The sequence below is a fragment of the Phoxinus phoxinus genome (genome assembly GCF_949152265.1).
Source record: "Phoxinus phoxinus genome assembly, chromosome: 25".
Classification (NCBI taxonomy): domain Eukaryota; kingdom Metazoa; phylum Chordata; class Actinopteri; order Cypriniformes; family Leuciscidae; genus Phoxinus; species Phoxinus phoxinus.
The window spans coordinates 23,601,279-23,619,804 of record NC_136900.1 but is presented as its reverse complement, the minus strand read 5'-3'; the positions used below and the strand labels follow the sequence as shown (position 1 = coordinate 23,619,804).

General features: G+C 38.9%; 1 protein-coding gene across 2 annotated transcripts in view; it reads right to left on the bottom strand.

Moving 5' to 3' along the window:
• Positions 1–18,526, bottom strand: part of b4galnt4a (beta-1,4-N-acetyl-galactosaminyl transferase 4a) — a 153,299-nt gene that overhangs the window by 91,421 nt on the left and 43,352 nt on the right. For both annotated transcript variants that reach the window (XM_079604636.1, XM_079604637.1), the window contains exon 2: positions 15,666–15,778. In XM_079604636.1, the coding sequence (XP_079460762.1) occupies positions 15,666–15,778 (113 nt within the window). The remainder of the gene's footprint in view (positions 1–15,665; positions 15,779–18,526) is intronic.

The window sequence follows — 18,526 nt, the reverse complement described above, 5'->3', positions numbered from 1 at the left end:
TGGTGCTGCTGAATCGAATGTGTCAGAGTCAAACTTCCGGGTTTGTGTACCCCTCAACGGTGTTCGAGTTTTCAAAATGGCCGCCAGGTGAATAAGGCGAATTGCTGCCTCCCAATTCGCATTCCCTAAACATATGTGCTCTTTTTATGAAGAAAAACTGTGTTCTTTTGAGTGTATAGCAGAAGAGCAGGCAAGCTTTGGGACATTCTACATCATAAAGTTGCATTTTGAAACCCACAGCCCACATTTTCATTATTTTTATTGGCATTGATGGTTCCAGGAAGAACCTTTAACATACATGGAACCTTCCCATTGCACAATCGAACAAGTTTTTTTTTAGGTTATTGACATCTCACACTAAGGCCCCATCCACACTACTGCGTTTTCGTTTAGAAACGGAGACCTTTTGCAACGTTTGCACCTCCCGTCCAGACTACAACGGCAAAAGCGAAGACCTAAAACGGAGAAGTTTAGAAACGCTGCCGACCCCGTTTTGCGTTTTGAATCTCCGGAGGGCGTTTTACTGAAGACGGTCAAAGCGGAGGACTTTAGAAGCGCTGACGCAGAGGCTCACGCTCGGCTCTATGATCGGGTGTCATCGGTCATGGCGTATCCTTCCCTGATTCGTCAGACACCGTCATGACCCGTCCCCGGGAAGAAAACATACAAAACCAGCCTGGACTACGTAACGTTAGCGACTGCAACATGGATAACGAATCACAAGTGTTACTGACGTTGATGTCTTTGCTAGCAGCTGTTGTGCAAGTAAATAATGCATTTTACAATCTTATAACCGCCTACATGCGGCTGTTTACACCGGCACGCACATGCCCAGTGTTGGTGAGTGGTCACGTGATCCGCGTTTTCAGACGTTTTAATGTGGACGAAGATCACTTCTAATCCGCGGCTAAAACGCTGGTGTGGACGGAGATCGTATTCGTTTTAATTCTCCGTTTCTAAACTAAAACGCAGTAGTGTGGATGAGGCCTAAGAAAAAAAAGGTTATTTCAAGAACAATTCACAGAAAGGTTCTTCTATTGCATCACTACAAAAAAACAACAACTTTTAGGACCATTATTTTTAAGAGTGCTCTTAATAGCACTTGCCTCTGACTAGCAATAGCTATTTAATTTGTTTATTTAATTCAATTCACATTTATTTGTATAGCGCTTTCACAATACACATCGTTTCAAAGCAGCTTTACAGAAAACACATTCCACATTACAATTTAGAGCGATCTGTTATCAGAAGTAACTGTCTAAGTTATGCAAAATCAAATAACAAAATTTACAAAAAATAACAAAACACAGTTACACTGTAAAACATTTCTAACCTCCCCAACTCAAATTGTTTCAATTGGCCCAAGTGAAATTCTGAAAAATTATACATTTGTAGAATTTCACTTGGGCCAATTGAAACATTTAGATGTGACCAGTCACTAGAAAAGTTTGAGTTGGGGTGGTTAGATTTTTTTACCGAGTAATGTGAATTTAAACAATGAACTCATTGAAGTAATGAATACTTGTTTGTTAACTAATGATTATGACATTTAGAAAAATGTAGCATTGATCGAGAAAATGATCCACCACAGAATCCTTTTCCAATAGATAAGACATCAACACAAAAAGAAAACAATGTTCATCGAACCACTTCATAGGGTCTTTCAACTACTGTTTTCATTGGACTTGAGGTATTAGAGCGCCTCAATATCAAACACACATACACGCACATGCAATCTGTCCACCGACATGGCATATGTTGACTATTAGTCATCAGCTCCACCTCTGAAGGCGTCCCAACCAGCAGGTACAAAAAAACGAATTAACAGTCATAAACAGAACCACAGCACTTGCAGAGGACAGCTGGTGGTGCTGTCATTTAGTGAGAGGCTTGGACCCCTTTTTCCATTTATAACAATAGAAAAGTGTCCGCAGTCCATTTGTAGTCTCGGACAAAGGGGCTAAGAGGGTGAGCGGGGGAAATCGATGCTTTTGCAGGGGAGATCAATCATGGGGCCGGCAGGCTGATAAAAATCAATGTGAAGTGAGGGCCATGGGTTGTTTTTCAATAGGAGACAGTGCATTATGAACTGCGAACATAGAGACAGTAACCAGGGTGGACTAGCTTGTTTCTCAGGAGAGAGCCTGCAATGACTTCTGAATCTGGGGTGTAAGCCAGAGATGATTTTGGAGTCAGATGGCATCAGACCACCCATAGTCTGTTCACTGAGACATACTGCAAACAAAAATGTCTGTACAATTAGCCACTAGCATTCACAAACATACAAATAGCATGCTCATCTGTGTTATCTCTACAAATGTTCATGGATAGACACCGGTGTACTTTTAGTTTTATCCAAGCTGGTCTATTATTGTGGTATTTCAATTCCCCGCATTTAAACGATACCTTACAAGTGAACAGTCGCAAGTCACTATGTCAGTCAGATTGTTTCTTCACACAAAATGGATGCAAATTCATGCTGATAGTCTCTGAGACAACTGTGTACATGTGTACACAGTTCATAAGTTCATAACCATGTGTAAATTCATAAGTCAACACCGTAGCTGAGTATTTTCTCTTTAAAACTGCGGTGAACCAAAGACAGTCTCAAAAACGTGGTTTGAAATCGCTGGTGTTTCTGACGTCACAAACTACCTTGTAACCAATCAGATCAACGTGTGATCGTCAACCAGTGGATCTCTGAGTGAGTGAGTGGAGGCGGGGCTCATTTGCATATTCATAGAACTGCGTATACTAAATGAGTCAAGGGTGTAGAGTTACATTCAATCTATTTTAAGGCATGAATAATTTTTTCTCAATGAAAATAACGCTTATATATGTCACTTTAGTTAAGTCAGTTTAGTTTTAAGGGATGACATGATTGACTACTGGGACACTTTAAACAAGTCCATTCACTCGGCGACCATTTTAGTTATACCCCTAGACAGCTATTTATAGTCTAAGTACAGCATTTAGTACTTGAATGTGGAAATATGGATATCTTCAAAAGACTTTGTCATACGTACACTGCAAAAATTCTTTTGAGGTTTAGTTGTTTGTTTTAAAGTAATTTAAAGTAGGTTTTTTCTTAGCATGTTAAGTTTTCATTGCCTCAGCTAGTTTGTAAGTTGAACGACAGATCAAACGATAGACGCTGGTTCGTCAGCCATCTTCTGCGCATATCATTTTCACAATTGTCAAATTTGGTAAGTAAATATTTTGTTCTTATTGGTTTAAAAATGTCAAAGCAAAAAGAGCACTTTGTTGAAATAATTTTTGAATAGTTTATGTTTCAACAGGAAACGACTCAATTTCAATGAATGTTTGGGTTAGCATGTTGCTAAGCTAACTGCACGTGACTGAAAGAAACATAAAAACACATCTCCCACAGTTACATTATAGATACATACTGGATTATACAGAACTATTTTAAGCTTTTCCTCTCAGTATTCTTATTGAATAATTATATATTTATGACATTTTTCAAGTCTCCATCTTATATGTATTGTTTTACTGAGATATGATGCTGTGAAAGCAAGGTATTGCAGGAGTAAGCATAATTAGGAAGGCCACTTTTTGGAAATGCCTTCGCAATGTCTGCGATGTTGCCTCCGTAGGCAACTAACTAGGTCTTCGCCGTACCTTGAGCTCTAAAAAGTTTCATGATTCAGGTGTTGAAAAAAATTGGGGTTAACCGAGGGGTATTTGGTTCAGAGATCAAGAACTTATGGTAGACTGTAGAGAATTAAGATACTCAAAGTTGAGTCTATTGAACTTTAAGACAAGTCTGAAAAGTCAAGAATATAAGGTGGACTGAAAATGAGAATTCAGTAACCGGTGATGCATTCATTCTGACAACTTGAACTGAAGGTGAAAGAAAAAATCCAGAGATAGAAGCAAGAGGTGGAGGTGGACACTGATTATGCCATGACTTTGTGTGGGTGGACAAGAAATGCAAGCAGCCAATGCCATTTCCCAGACACATATTGCATGGTTGAGGTGTAATTTAGGTGGAACAAACTGTGTGGCAATAGTTCAGGGTTTATTAAATATATAAAAGGTTATATTAAGGTTTGGGGGTCTTTAAATAACGCAATTACTAAATTTATGTAAAACGACACATATTTTATTAATGCCGTTCACAGCCGAGATATAATTGCATATAACGCATAATCAAAAAGATTTAGTATGAGCAGTTAAAAGAGTATCAATCCGCAAATGTTGTTCAGTAGTGAGACAAAACAAAAGAAAAAAAAGAATGTAACAATGGGAAACATGCTTTCTTTGAAATGTAAGGGAAAAACATGAAAGCATGAAGCTGTCCCAAAGGAATGAAAGACAATGCAGACCTTAAAAACATGCATGCAACGGCAGAGCAAAGGAGCGAGGGAAAAATAAACGATTAAACTGAGATTTTCACATCAATTATTCATCATGCTGAAGGCCTCCGTGCTGCAAGGCTGCCAAATCTCATGTCAACGCTTCTTTGCCTGGTACTTCAAACAAGTGAGACCAGAAAAAAAGATATCCTTTACTATTTTAGTATCTTTAGAGAGCTTTTTATTTTCTGCTCTTGTTAAACTTTTCTGGATAAGGCAACGATGTTAAATCATTAGCATCTCCAGCTCTGTGTGTGGTGGTTCAATCTGTTGACTTTGGTCATGCTGAAAGATAACAAATACTGTTTGTATATACATTTGTAATAAAGAAAATCCCACAAATGTTGTGCAGTGGTGCTACATGCTTAACACAATTGAGCTTTGCATGTGAAAGCATCTATATTTATCGAACTGCATCTCAAAACACAAAACAACTCAAATGTGCACTAAATTCATAGTAAAAATAGCTTCCCCCCACTCTTTATGGATTTCATTTTACAAGTATAAAGTTGTGTTTGCGGCTGGCCTGCTGTTCTCCACAGGTGTTCGCATTGACGTTTCTATTAATGATGATGTTTCACTTGTTGTGGGTGATATTTAACCTTTTAAAAAATAGACTACTATGTCCATTCTTACATCCCACAACAGAACACCTACATTTCTAAGGAGACATTACCGGCTGTCGTTGAAACAATGGCGGATTGTGTACAGATCACCAAGGGCGGGTCTATGCCAAAACCAGTGTCAATCAAACCACGTCGGCGGGGCTTGTGCAATTCTACGTCACATTGCATAGAATCTTAGAACAGCTCATTCTGAGACAGTGCTTATGATTTATTGAGATTGTAAAAAAAACACTGGGTGGATTTTTATCATTATAGGGTGGTTGTGCACACACACTGCCAACACACATTTATGTTCAAACACCATGTAAAAGTGAATTTTGCATAATAGGTGCCCTTTAACTTTTTTTTTACTTAAAGGATTAGTTCACTTTAAAAAAAACTTGTGCTGATAATTTACTCACCCCGATGTCATCCAAGATGTCCATGTCCTTCTTTCTTCAGTCGAAGTTGAAAAGGTGAAGGTAAAGTGTGACCTTTTCAACGTAACTGCGCATTACGTGACGTCACGAACGCGCATCACAGAACAGAGCAAGGCGAGCATTTGTGCTTATAAAACTTAAACTTTTTTATTTATTTTTGAAATGACGATGGTTTCGCTAGATAAGACCCGTATTCATCGTCTGGTGTCGTTTAAAGCCCGTTGAAGCGGCGCTGACACTGTCATCTGGACCTTGAACCGTTTGGGGCCCATTGACGTCCATTATATGGAGAAATGTTTTCATCAAAAACCTAAATTTCTTTTCGATTGAAGAAAGAAAGACATGGACATCTTGGATGACATCAGGGTGAGTAAATTATCAGCAAAAGTTTTTTTTTTAAAGTGAACTAATTCTTTAAGCTTACCTACCACAAGCTTTTGAGGAGTATTGTACTTGTACCAATACTTGGGAAGACAGTGTAACTATCCTGAACATTTCAGTTATGGCACATTAGCTTAAAACAAGCTCTTGTAAAGACTCTTCACGTCTCTGACAGAGTCATCACCAGAGCTTGAGCCTTAATCATTGACCTTGTCCTCTGGCTAAGCCTGAGAACCTCTTCAGAGAAGGCACAGCCCATGAGGATCCACCCACCAGGGCCCTAAGGTAAATTGGTTTCAGTGCCTCAATCCCATCCTCATTCTGGTCATGAATTAGAGGAGGAATAGGGCTCTCTGGGGTGCCTGCGAGACACGAGCTTTCATACACAGCATAGTTTGACACGAGAGCTGCCCGCTCTGTCCCCCAGGAACCTCCTGGACGACCTGTGCTGTCCTTCCCTGGGTTTAGCCCATTAGCTGCAGGGTTTATGGAGCAGGGAATGAAGAACGAGTATGAATCACGAGGAGCCGATCAGCCTGGGGGTCCAATGCATTCTGTGACCTTTGAAATAACCCCCAGTAAGGGGTCAATCAGAGCCAGTGACATCTCCCAATTCCTCATTCTTGCTGATAAATTGGAGACTTCAGTATAAACAGATGGGATAAAGGAATATAGGGCACCTAAGAAGCAGAAATATTTTCAGAGCAAAAGAATGAACGAGAAAGAGGGGGTCATTGGTTTGCTGTCATTGGTTTAAGCACTCGAATCTTCTCCAATCATTTCTCTAGAATGAATCAATTATTCCTAGATCTACTACTAGAGTGCAGCGGAAAAATCTTTTCTGCCCTGTGGCATGTGGGTTTGTGTAGAAACAAGATTGCATCAGATGCTGAGATAGATCCGTCACCATAGTACTTTTGTGTTAGCCAGGGAGGAACGCACATGCAAGACATATTACACATTTGAACATCTAAAATATAGCATTTATGTTTGTTAAAGGCCCTCATGTTATGCAATTGAAAAACTAAGGTGATGTTGAAAATGTTGCCTCGCTCTGGTTTCCTTAAAACAATGTTATATATTTTGATGACTTGTCCACTAAAATTATCCCAAATGTTTCCAGCAATGTTTAAATCTTGCAGAGATTTTAACCAGTGTAATAGCCCGTGTCATTGCGTCGGCTGTCAATGGCATCATCTCTGCGTTAGGCTACCCTTGAATTTCCGGATTTACTTCTGTAGAAACCACGAAGACGCTTATGCTAATATATTATTACAATTATTTAAAAAGGACTTGAAGACTCATTTATTTCATCAAGCTTTTGACGTCTGATTGGGTCTAAGAACTGTGAGTGATTATTTGCTTGATTTTTATTGTCATGTGTTGATGTCTTTTTGTGTATTTTAGAATTATTGTAATTTCTGTGTAATTTTAGAGTTGTCTAATACTTATGGACAGCACTTTGGTACTTTGGTCCATTTTAATGGTTTTGAAAGTGCTTTATAAATAAAAGTTGAGTTGAGTTGAGTTGAGATATTATGCGTTTTATTAGACAGGTAAGCAACTATTTGGATACTTTTATTGACAAAACTAATCATTGTTATATTAAACACGGTTAGTCTTATTGTTTGTATCTCTTGTTTTCTTGATTTCGCTACCACAAGTAACACGTTTGTATCATGACTCAAGTGGTCAAGTGTTAGTCAAGTGGCTAACAGCACAATCAGAAAGAGCTTTATTTGTAGTAACCGTAAAACAGCATTTTCTCCACTATACAATATTTTTAAATTAATTGCATGCCATTTAGCAACAAGTCATCCAGCTTTTATTAAAATTATATTCTAATATCATTCTAGTTTACTGGAGTGTGCAACAAGTGTCCCATAGCAGCCATCGAGTAAACGCACAGAGTAACGATAACAACTTTCAACACACTCAAACGTATTTACAGTAGTATGATTGTTTTGACCAAGTAAAACAGTGCTACATTACTCAATTTTAATTCGCCAAATAAAGTGACCTGTATGAGTAGTAATTAGTAACTGTTTTATTAGAATAAAATCAAATAATGTGAATTTAAGTGATTATTAAACATAACTGTAACAAAGTTCAAGTTCAGGAAAGAAGGAGCTCAGTGCACCCTCAGTGTTTCATAGTGTGGTATGCCTGCTTTGTGGCAGTGTAATCTCACAATTTAAACAATTACATTTAAACAAAGCCTATTGAACCCCCATGACCTAATTATCCTCTTTCCCACAGCACAGCTATTAAAAATACCATTTAGGCAAGTAGTAAGACCTATTGGTATATATGTAAAGCTCAGTAAGAGATGTCTTTTGGTCCCATTTGAGCCTTATTGACCTCACAGCAGACATGCTCAGATATTGATTTAACACGTCATCTGTGCTGGCCAAAACTATATTGACTGCATGGTTGCCTTTAACCGCCACTGACGATGATTGACTAACTACTTTTACAGCAGTGTGCTTGAGGAAGACTGCCTGCTTACAGCAAAGGGCAGCCTAAAAGCATAAGTTTATTTATTGGGCGGGCTGGAGCTGGAAACATCGGTCAATGCCAGAGTGACAGATGGTGTGGCAGGCCACCCCATTGCCCGTAAAGCATAAGCAAGGCTGAAGAGCTTTATTTTTATGCCAACAAGTTTGAACAGTCAAGCCCAAAATATTCACTGCAAAAAGCTTTGAGTGGGTGAAAAGACACCAAAGTAATTAAAATCTGGTGAACCCTAAACAAATCAGTTTCCATTTCAAGAAATCACCTGAAATTCTCTCAACAGAACCAATGATTTGTCCATGTTAATGCACACAGCAGAAACCTTTAATTGGAAACACAACCGTAGACATGTTGCACAAGGACATGAAAAACTGGGAGAAATGAGTGATTGTGATTTGGTTGTAGTGACATTAAAGGATTAGTCTCTGGACTCAAACCCTAGAAGAAAAAGAATCATCAACCATCTCCCTTGTGGCCTTGAGGAAGGTGCTTTTTGCTCCAGATGGACAGTGTCCAAGGAGATCTGTATTACCTAGAGAAAGCAATCCATTATTACAGACTAGTTGCATAGCTTCCGTGGAAGTACTTTCCAAAGTATGAGATTCAAAAATATATAGTAACATTTAGTATGGTATAGTAGGATATAAGTATAGTAAATCATGTGATCTTGTAATGCCCAAAATGTATAGCTTCTATGTTCTACAATCTTTTAGTATTACTGTGAAGGATAAAAAAAAAAAAAAAAAAAACAAGAGTTGTGGGATAAGTCCCAACTATTAGGTAACCCATAATCTGAGGATTTAGTTCGGGGTGTTGGATGTCATGCAGAGTTTAGCTCCAACCCTAATTAAACACACCTGAACCAGGTAATCAAGGTATTTATAAGTGCTAGAATCTTTCAAGCAGGTGTGTAGGAGCTAAACTCTGCAGGACGCTGGCACTCCAAGAGCAGGATTGAGCACTTCTGGTTTAGTTCATTACAACTGTGCTTTAACCAAGCTTGCTCCAGGTTTACTACTCCAATTAGTGTACCATACACTTTGGATGACACTTACAAATTCCACTGAGAGTTGCATCAAATGAGTCCTTGAAGGATGTTTCTTCCTTTAATCTCTACCTTGATATAAACATTCTTCCAACTTGAACGCCTACACCTTGTCTTGAGGACAAATCTGAGTGTATTACCTCAAGTTTCCTAGCTGCTTCTCTCTCATGTAAATCTTGACTTCCAGATTAATTTGGTCTTTCCTGGCTCCTGCATCTCCAATGCCTCTGCACCCATAAATATTGTAGGAACTGCTTGTGAACTCAGAAACAACCCTACACCACAAATTCTGGTTGTGGTAGACATTTAAATAATCAAATGCGGCTAGTGCCTAAGTGGACTATTACTTCTTCTAGAGCCAAGTGGCATCATCAACCATTAACAATTGCATGGATTTGTAGGCAGTTATAAGAAGACAGTGGAACTATTGTCCATTTGCCTAGAGACAACAAACCAACTTTTGCAATAGCCAAGAAACTTTGTTCTGTTGGGGTATATAAGGTTTATCCAGTACTCGACAAAGTGAGCAGCTCTTCAGATGTCTTGTTGTGATAGACATTGACAGAAACGCTGAGCTCATGTACAAGGTATCACCTGAAATAAGTCCTCAGGGTCATTAAAATGGATGACCACCACAACTGACCTCCAATCCAGCACTATACAGTGCTGCCACATCAACCCTTGGAGATATTTTTATAGCCAAGAGTAAGGTCAAAAGAGTAGAACAGATATATAATGTCATCATTTACCCTTGTCCTTCCAAAATTGTATTACCTTCTTTCATCCGCAAAAGCCAAACGGAGAAACAAATGCTCCTGCCCTATTCCTTACAAGGGAACCATATAGTGACCATCCACTGTCAAGCTCCAAAGAGGAAGGGAGTAAAGCAGACAAAGTCATAAAGACTACCTTCATGACACTTTTTTTCCTACTTTTTTTTTTTTTAGTTTGACAGGCTGTGGTCACAATAAAACTCCTTTTGTGTTTCACTGAAGAAATAAAGTGATATGGGGAACAGCATTGGTGTGGGAAATTTACAGAACTTTCATTTTTGGGCAAACTATTCCTTTAAAATTATGTTATAACAAAATAGTGAGCTATTCAAAGAAGTCCAAAGGAAGAGAAGCCTTTGAGTTGAGGGGAATTGGAAGAATGTGATTAGTTAGCTCTCAGGCTTGTAAATCACTACATCCTTAAATTACTGTATATAAAAAAGTATTTCCCTCTAATTCAGTGTCTGGTGTGCTCTGGAATGGAGTCCACATATCTCTGATATTTTACACTCAAATCTGTCATTTTAGATAACACAAACTTTTCTGATTGCCTGTCAGCACACAAATGGTACAGCTTGAAGAATTTTGTTGGACTATGAGAACAAAGATTTTCTAATAACGCATGAGAAAGATGAATATATAAAACAGCAAAAGAGTCCAATACATCCCTGACACTCCTGTCCCAAGGGCGCACACAAACAGAAACAATACCCTGTTCTCTTCACTTTGAGTCTATGTTATTGGCGTAAGGCTGGAAATGTTCTCATAGCACAGCAGTGTACGGAGTAGTTTGTGTTACCATGGAGACCAGCATCTGACAATACGATGCTATAGAGCCTACAGTGCTTTGCTAAAGGATTAGCAATATTAATTCATTTTTATAACAAATTTACAACAATAATTTAATGTGGCATTGGTTTGAGTCATATCTGCAGGTGCACAGTAATTAGAATTGAATAGACTAAATTAATTAAATCCAAGCGAAAAAAACATTAATGGACAAACATCAATGGACAAATTCAAACTTACCAATTATTTGACTAAAAGTGCCATAGGACTAAATGTTAGCAAATGCAGTATGCAGTTAACTGGTCTGTTATTTTAACAGTGTAATAAAATGTGTCAATTATTATATTATATCGTATTATATTAAACAGTTATGTTAGTTATACAATTTTTGAAATATTTTTAGAAGACATTTGATTTTTTTTTTTTTTTAAATATGCAGTACCATCTTGTACACATCTTCATGTACATTTACAAAAACATTTAAAGTTAGTCTGAAAAATAGTTTCTGTATAAAGTTGAACTCTATACACCTATTTTCAATGAAATGTATTAATATTCTGAAGGTGAACATTGCATTATTAAATTATGAATTGTAACTAAACAAGGTCTTTTCAAACTTCTGGTCATAACTCTACATCATTCTTAATCTTCTGACTGAAAGAAAACTGCTTAAGGACAAACTTTTTCGTGTAGAGCCAGTGTGTGACATTGAGATTATGAAGCAGAACTAAACAGCAGTAATGTATTCACAGCACAGCACAGCAATGATAGATTTATCTCCACACACATAAATCACTCCACCAGCACAGCATCTGTCACAGACTCTCTGTTTGTCCACATTATCTTCTGCAATCTCCATTCCATTATGACTTGATAAATCCTTCCCTCACAGCTTTAAAGCCATATAATTAAAAAACCTATGCTGTGGTTTGTCAAACGCAATTTGCTTTTGAGTGTTTACATATTTCCTATCGAAACAGGATTCATAAATCCTACAAATTAAAGGAATAGTTCACCCAAAAAGTTTGGGGACGTCTGCCTTTACATGCACATGAACTTAAATTACATCCCATGCTTAATCTGTAGGGTTTAATATGTAGTTGGTCCACCCTTTGCAACTATAACAGGTTCAACTCTTATGGGAAGGCTTTCCACAAGGTTTAGGAGTGTGTTTATGGGAATTTTTGACCATTCTTCTAGAAGCGCATTTGTGAGGTCAGGCACTGATGTTGGACGAGAAGGCCTGGCTCGCAGTCTCCGCTCTAATTCATCCTAAAGCTGTGCTATCGGGTTGAGGTCAGGACTCTGTGATGGCCAGTCAAGTTCCTCCACACCAAACTCGCTCATCCATGTCTTTATGGACCTTGCTTTGTGCACTGGTGCGCAGTCATGTTGGAACAGGAACATCCCTAAACTGTATGCTGAAGCATTAAGAGTTCCTCTCACTGGAACTAAGGGGCAAAGACCCACCCCTGAAAAACAACCCCACACCACAATCCCCCTCCAGCAAACTTTACACTCGGCACAATGCAGTCAGGCAAGTCCCGTTCTCCTGGCACCCGCCAAACCCAGACTCGTCCATCGGATTGCCAGACAGAGAAGTGTGATTGGTCACTCCAGAGAACACGTCTCCTCTGCTCGAGAGTCCAGTGGCGGCGGCTTTACACCACAGCATCCGACGCTTTGCATTGCACTTGGTGATGTAGGGCTTGGCTGAAGCTGCTCGGCCATGGAAACCCACTCCATGAAGCTCTACACACTGTTCATGAGCTAATCTGAAGGCCACATGAAGTTTGGAGGTCTGTAGCTATTGACTCTGCAGAGTTGGCGACTTCTACACACTGTGTGCCTCCGCATGCGCTGACCCCGCTCTGTGTTTTTTTGTGACCTACTACTTCGTGGCTGAGTTGCTGTTATTCCCAATTGCTTGGAATATTTAGTGGTGAGGAAATTTAGCAAATTAACTTATTGCACATTTGGCAACCTATCACAGTACCATGCTTGAATTCACTGAGCTCCTGAGAGCAACCCATTCTCTCACAAATGTTTGTAGAAGTGTCTGCATGCCTATGTGATTGATTTTATACAACTGTGGCCATGGAAGTGATCAGAACACCTGAATTCAATGATTTGGAGGTGTGTCCCAAAACTTTTGGTAATATAGTGTATGTTAAATAATATCCTGGCTCTTCCCAGGTTTGTAATGGCATTGAATAGTGCCCCGAGTTTTTGAAGCTACAAAAAGCACATCCATCCATCATAAAAGTAACCCATACGACTCCAGTGGGTTAATACAGGCCTTCTAAAGTGATGTGATAGGTTTTGTAAACAAATTATCCATATTTAAAACTATAACCACTGGCTTCCAGCAACGCCTGTATGCGTGTTCACGAGAGAGTCGAGTTCCGGTGGAAGGGTGACCTCTGACCCAACGTTTGACATAGACTAAGCTTAGGTTAGAATTGACGAACGCGGAAGCCCAGAGAATAGAGCAAAACAAAACTCCGGTCACAAATTAGAAGTCTAAAATTAGAAATTTTAAAGAGGTAACCCTTTCGCCGGAACTCGACTCTCTTGTGAACATGAGAAGAAGTCATTGCCGGAAGCCAGTGGTTATAGTTAATAAAGTTTCAAATATGGATCATTTGCTTACAAAAACCCATCACTTCACTTCAGAAGACCTTTATTAACCCACTGGAGTCGTATGGGTCACTTTTATGATGGATAGATGTGCTTTGTGTAGCTTCAAAAACTCAGACACCAGCTATTCAATGCCATTATAAAGCTTGGAAGAGCCAGGATATTATTTAATATAACTCAGATTGTGTTTGGCTGAAAGAAGAAAGTCATATACACCTAGGATGGTTTGAGGGTAAATAATGGGATAATTCTCATTTTTGGGTGAACTATTCCTTTACTTTTTGTCAACCTGTACACTAGTATGACTTCAAAGCTAGCAAATATGGACTAAAAGTCACAAAAATCTCTTTTTACTTAGTTTATGTCTATATATGGCAGTGCAAACTGATTTAATTTGACACTGAGGGTTTATTGGTCTGGTAATGTGGAGAGCATTTGGACTAGCTTGTGTGTGACTGTGCTTGAGATGAAAGGTGCTAAAAGCCAGGCCCGTGTGCTGTGGGAGGAACGGAAATGCAGCGAAGGCTCTTTTGAGAAACATCTTGGATGAGCGCAAAGTTCATCAATCATTTAAGCCAGTATGAACTGTATCGTATTCCCGACAGTATATTCTCATCTTTTAGAGGTTGAAATGACCTTATATGTCCTCAGTAAGTGAAATAAAGTCAACTTTTTTTAAGGATGCATCCATGTACTAAAAGAGCTAAAAGTGGAGTGCAATTCTTATTTTCAGTTCAACATCAACCCCAGCATGGTTGTCTTCTTTTTGCTGAAATTAAGGCTGCACGACTTTTAAAATCACGTTGTGATCACTTCTTCATAGATACTGCCCTGGAAATCCAGAGTTCTCACAAGAGCACAAGTTGAATTTGCTCAGCGAGTTACTCTGGTGTCGAGTAATGATGCTCATTAAATATGCCCTTGTATCTGAGCTGCACCAATCACATCGGGTTATCTGATATCGCCAGAGGCGAGCTAAACAGATGACGACAGCGATGTGACGTCGAAGTCATTAGTAAACATTGCAAGATGACTATGGATGAACACCAGCTGTTTGAAACGTCTTTGGCCACTACAATGAACGAGTTAGACTTGGCTTTTTATCTAAAAGAGGAACAGAAGACGGCGCTCGAAACTTTCCTTTGCAAGAAGGACTTTTTTGCTGTTTTGCCGACCAGATACGGCAAGAGTCTAATCTACCAGTTAGCTCCGCTGGTAGCTAAGCGTATGCGGTTTAGACTGCGTATTGTTGTGATTGGTCGTATGTTATCCAATTGCGTGCAGTGAGATTTTCAAATGCATGCTTGATGCCGCCCCTCGAGCTGGCAGATTTTCATTAGTCGACGCTAGACCATTAATCTGTCAGATTTAGGTCTGGATTTCCAGGCTACATAGATACTGTATCTTCACTAAGAATTCAGTTCGCTTTTGCATTCACACTGCAACTGAATTTGAAAGTGGATTCAGATCTATTTTTGGCCTCTAGTCCACTATTCTTCAAAAGAGTGGTGATTATAGCAAAACATGATATTTATTTAAAAAAAATACTAAAACGCAGATCAACCTATCACTTGTTTAGCGTTCATGTAAACACTACATTCAGATTCACCAATCGGAATGAATTCAGTTAGATTGAAACAAAAGGTGTGCATGTAAACAATGAATGGCGACTGCAGAAAGCAAAAGCCGAATCCCGGACATTTTGGACGATCTCGACAGCCGGACATGTCCGGGAAAAAGAGGATGGTGACCGCTACTACTCAGCTTTCTCCACAGAACAAGAGCCTGTTAGCTTCGCTTCCAAATAAAAGATGGCTGACACTATTTGTACATTCTGTGAGTGAGATCCTCCCTCTATGGGCGGGCTGAGAACATGCGGAACAGCGCCTTCTACTGGCTGGAGTCTCGAGCCTCTGGCCAAAAAATCCTCAGATGACGCAAAATTATGATTTTTGCATCATCGGAGGATTTTTATCCGGAGGAAGTATCCCTTTAATATTATATTGTCTTCAAGTACAGTTTTTTTTTAAGTATACACTACAAGTGTATATTCAATAGAATTACATTTAGAATTTTTGGTCAAAAACAAACAATCTTACTGTGTTTTCGTCCTCCTGGCTGTTGCTGGCATCTTCGTTTTTGTGGTACTTGTCTGATGAACGCGAGTCTCTCTTATGGCTGGTATCAGTTCCCTCCATTGGCCTCTCACCATCTGTAAATGAGACAACGACCGCACACATTCAGTTTATATTTCATCAGCAGTATTATTGGTTCTATATCATTACCATTTATATTGCATACAGCACACTGAAACTAGGAGCTGTCATTATAGAGACTCTTCTGAGCAGTTTTAGATAATTCTCAGAGAGAACACATGGAAATGGCTACAGCTGGGGTGCAAAATTAACACTTGCCAAGTGCCAAATGCAAATAAAATTGCCTTTGGCAAGAAAATGAATAAATAAACACCTCTCATCCACCTGGATGCCAGCAGCTGTGTAGGCAAGTATTATGAAAAATGCCTGAAGAAGGTGTTTGACCAAAATGTTGTTTATCAAAAAATATTTGCAAGCTACAACACAATGATTGCTTTTTTGTATTATTCACTATTTTGGAGAGGAATGCTTCTGATCCACTGAGCCAATAGTCTCACAGAGGTAAAAATTTGACTATAAGCACAAGATCTGATCCACACAACAGCTTTTTCAGAAAAGAAGTTCCTTCATTGTATTGACATCCTAAGACCAGTTAGCCATTAAAGGGATACTTCACTTTAAAATTAAAATCTTGTCATCATTTACTCACCCTCAAGTTGTTTCAAACCTGTATGAGTTTCTTTCTTCTGCTGAACACAAAGGAAGATATTTTGAAGAATGTCGGTAACCAAACAGTTAACTGGTCTCATTGACTGCCATAGTATTTTTTTTTTCCTACTATGGAAGTCAATGGGACCAGTTAACTGTTTGGTTACTGACATTCTTCAAAATATCTTGCTTTGTGTTCAGCAGAAGAAAGAAATTCATACAGGTTTGAAACAACTTGAGGGTGAGTATATGATGACAGGATTTTAATTTTAAAGTGAAGTATCCCTTTAACTTTTATAGGAATTGCAGCATAATGCACTTGGGTGACATGAATTAACCAAGTAATAGTACTCCACTAACAAAAAGTCCAGCAACAGGTTTTCAGTGTTTTAGCGAGAAGTGGCCTTGAGTCACTGACGACAGGCCAAATAACTAGCAAGTAAATGATGCAGCGAGCGACACAATTTCTGTGTGATCTTCCTGTGATATTGAGTCATTTACATTTCAAAGTAAATTAAGAAAATTTTGTTTTTACATTGTGTAACGCATAACTTGCATTCCAACCTTCCAGTTCTCGCTCCAGGCAAAAATAACACAACTCTGCTACCATGCTGCTAACATACTCTGGTTGGCGTTGTAAACACAGACAAAGTAAGTGCTGCAAACATTGAAGAATATCAGTGCTGTTATACTAAATACCCAACCTAGGCTCATTGTAAAAACGTGCATGTGGGCGAAATTATATTACGTTACTTCTTGCATGTTTTGCAACACCATTCAAATTGAAATGTCCAGTGAGTGGGACTAAAAACATTTTCAGTTTATCCGAAAAAATGTGCATCTAGCAACATTTTGGGTCGTCGTATGCATCATGGCAGTTCGAAAATTAAATGCACCACCTGCACCAAAATCCTACCCTAAACCGAACCGGTTATCAGAAGCAAATATGAGATAAAAACGCTTTTGTTGAAGCATCCATGTCGTTTTAGCTTGCTTCCACAAGTTTTGGAATCTTTTTGTTGTGATGCAAGGTACTTATACAAGAACAAATCTGCCCCAGGCGAGCTACTGAGCAAGTTTACTACATCAGAACAGCTGGTTACATGATGCAAATGTCAAAATGTATTATTTTACAAACAATGAACTATGGTAAAAGTGTTTTGAGATCATAACATAGTACTATGCACTGAACAGTGTACAAATAAGTCTTTACTAATCAATAATCTGCCCTTGTTATCATAATTTGTATGAAAAGAAATAAAAGTTTTTTACTGTTCATTTCAGCTGAAAACTGCGTTGAATTCTGAACATTATTTATTTTGTCTCAATGAGCCTAGGTTGTAAACACCAGCATTCTTGGAAAGATGTTCGGCCAATCAAACTTGAGGACCAAAACATAATTTTTAGCCATTAAGAAATATTTACACTATAGTTATTTTCACCAGCATCTGCCAGCTAGATATGGCAGTAAGTTAATTTTAGACTGGCTACAACCTAGAAACCAGTAACACTCGGTCAGTGACACACTTCAGATGGATGGATTATGGGATTGTCCTCCAGTGACTGCTATTAGGAAATGAGGATCACTCAGGTCGCATGGTAAAAACCTAGAAGGATATACTTGGAGGTGTGCAAACATCGACGGATGGATAACAGATATTTTCAGCAGTCAGACTTGGAGAGGGACTAAAAGGTAAATATGGCACAAGATCCGCCTTGACAGAAGCTTCTTATAAAAGGAAACTGTGTGTCAAGAGAATAAAATATAATTGCATGAGTGTTATTGCCTGTGGGGTGATTACGACTTCTTTACAAACACAGTCACACATACTATGAGCTAAACAGTTAAACAAATGAAGTTGCACTGTAACCAGAGGGAATAAAGCTATAACATATAATGAATGCTTCTCCTATAATAAAAGATTCTCTTGATAACTACTGATTATAGAGGAAGGGCAGTTTGTGGTCACCGCCTGGAGGTCTAGGAGACATTATGTTCACACTTGCATGTGCATAGATGTCTGTGTGTGTGTGTGTGTGTGTGTGTGTGTGTGTGTGTGTGTGTGTGTGTGTGTGTGTGTGTGTGTGTGTGTGTGTGTGTGTGTGTGTGTGTGTGTGTGTGTGTGTGTGTGTGTGTGTGTGTGTGTGTGTGTGTG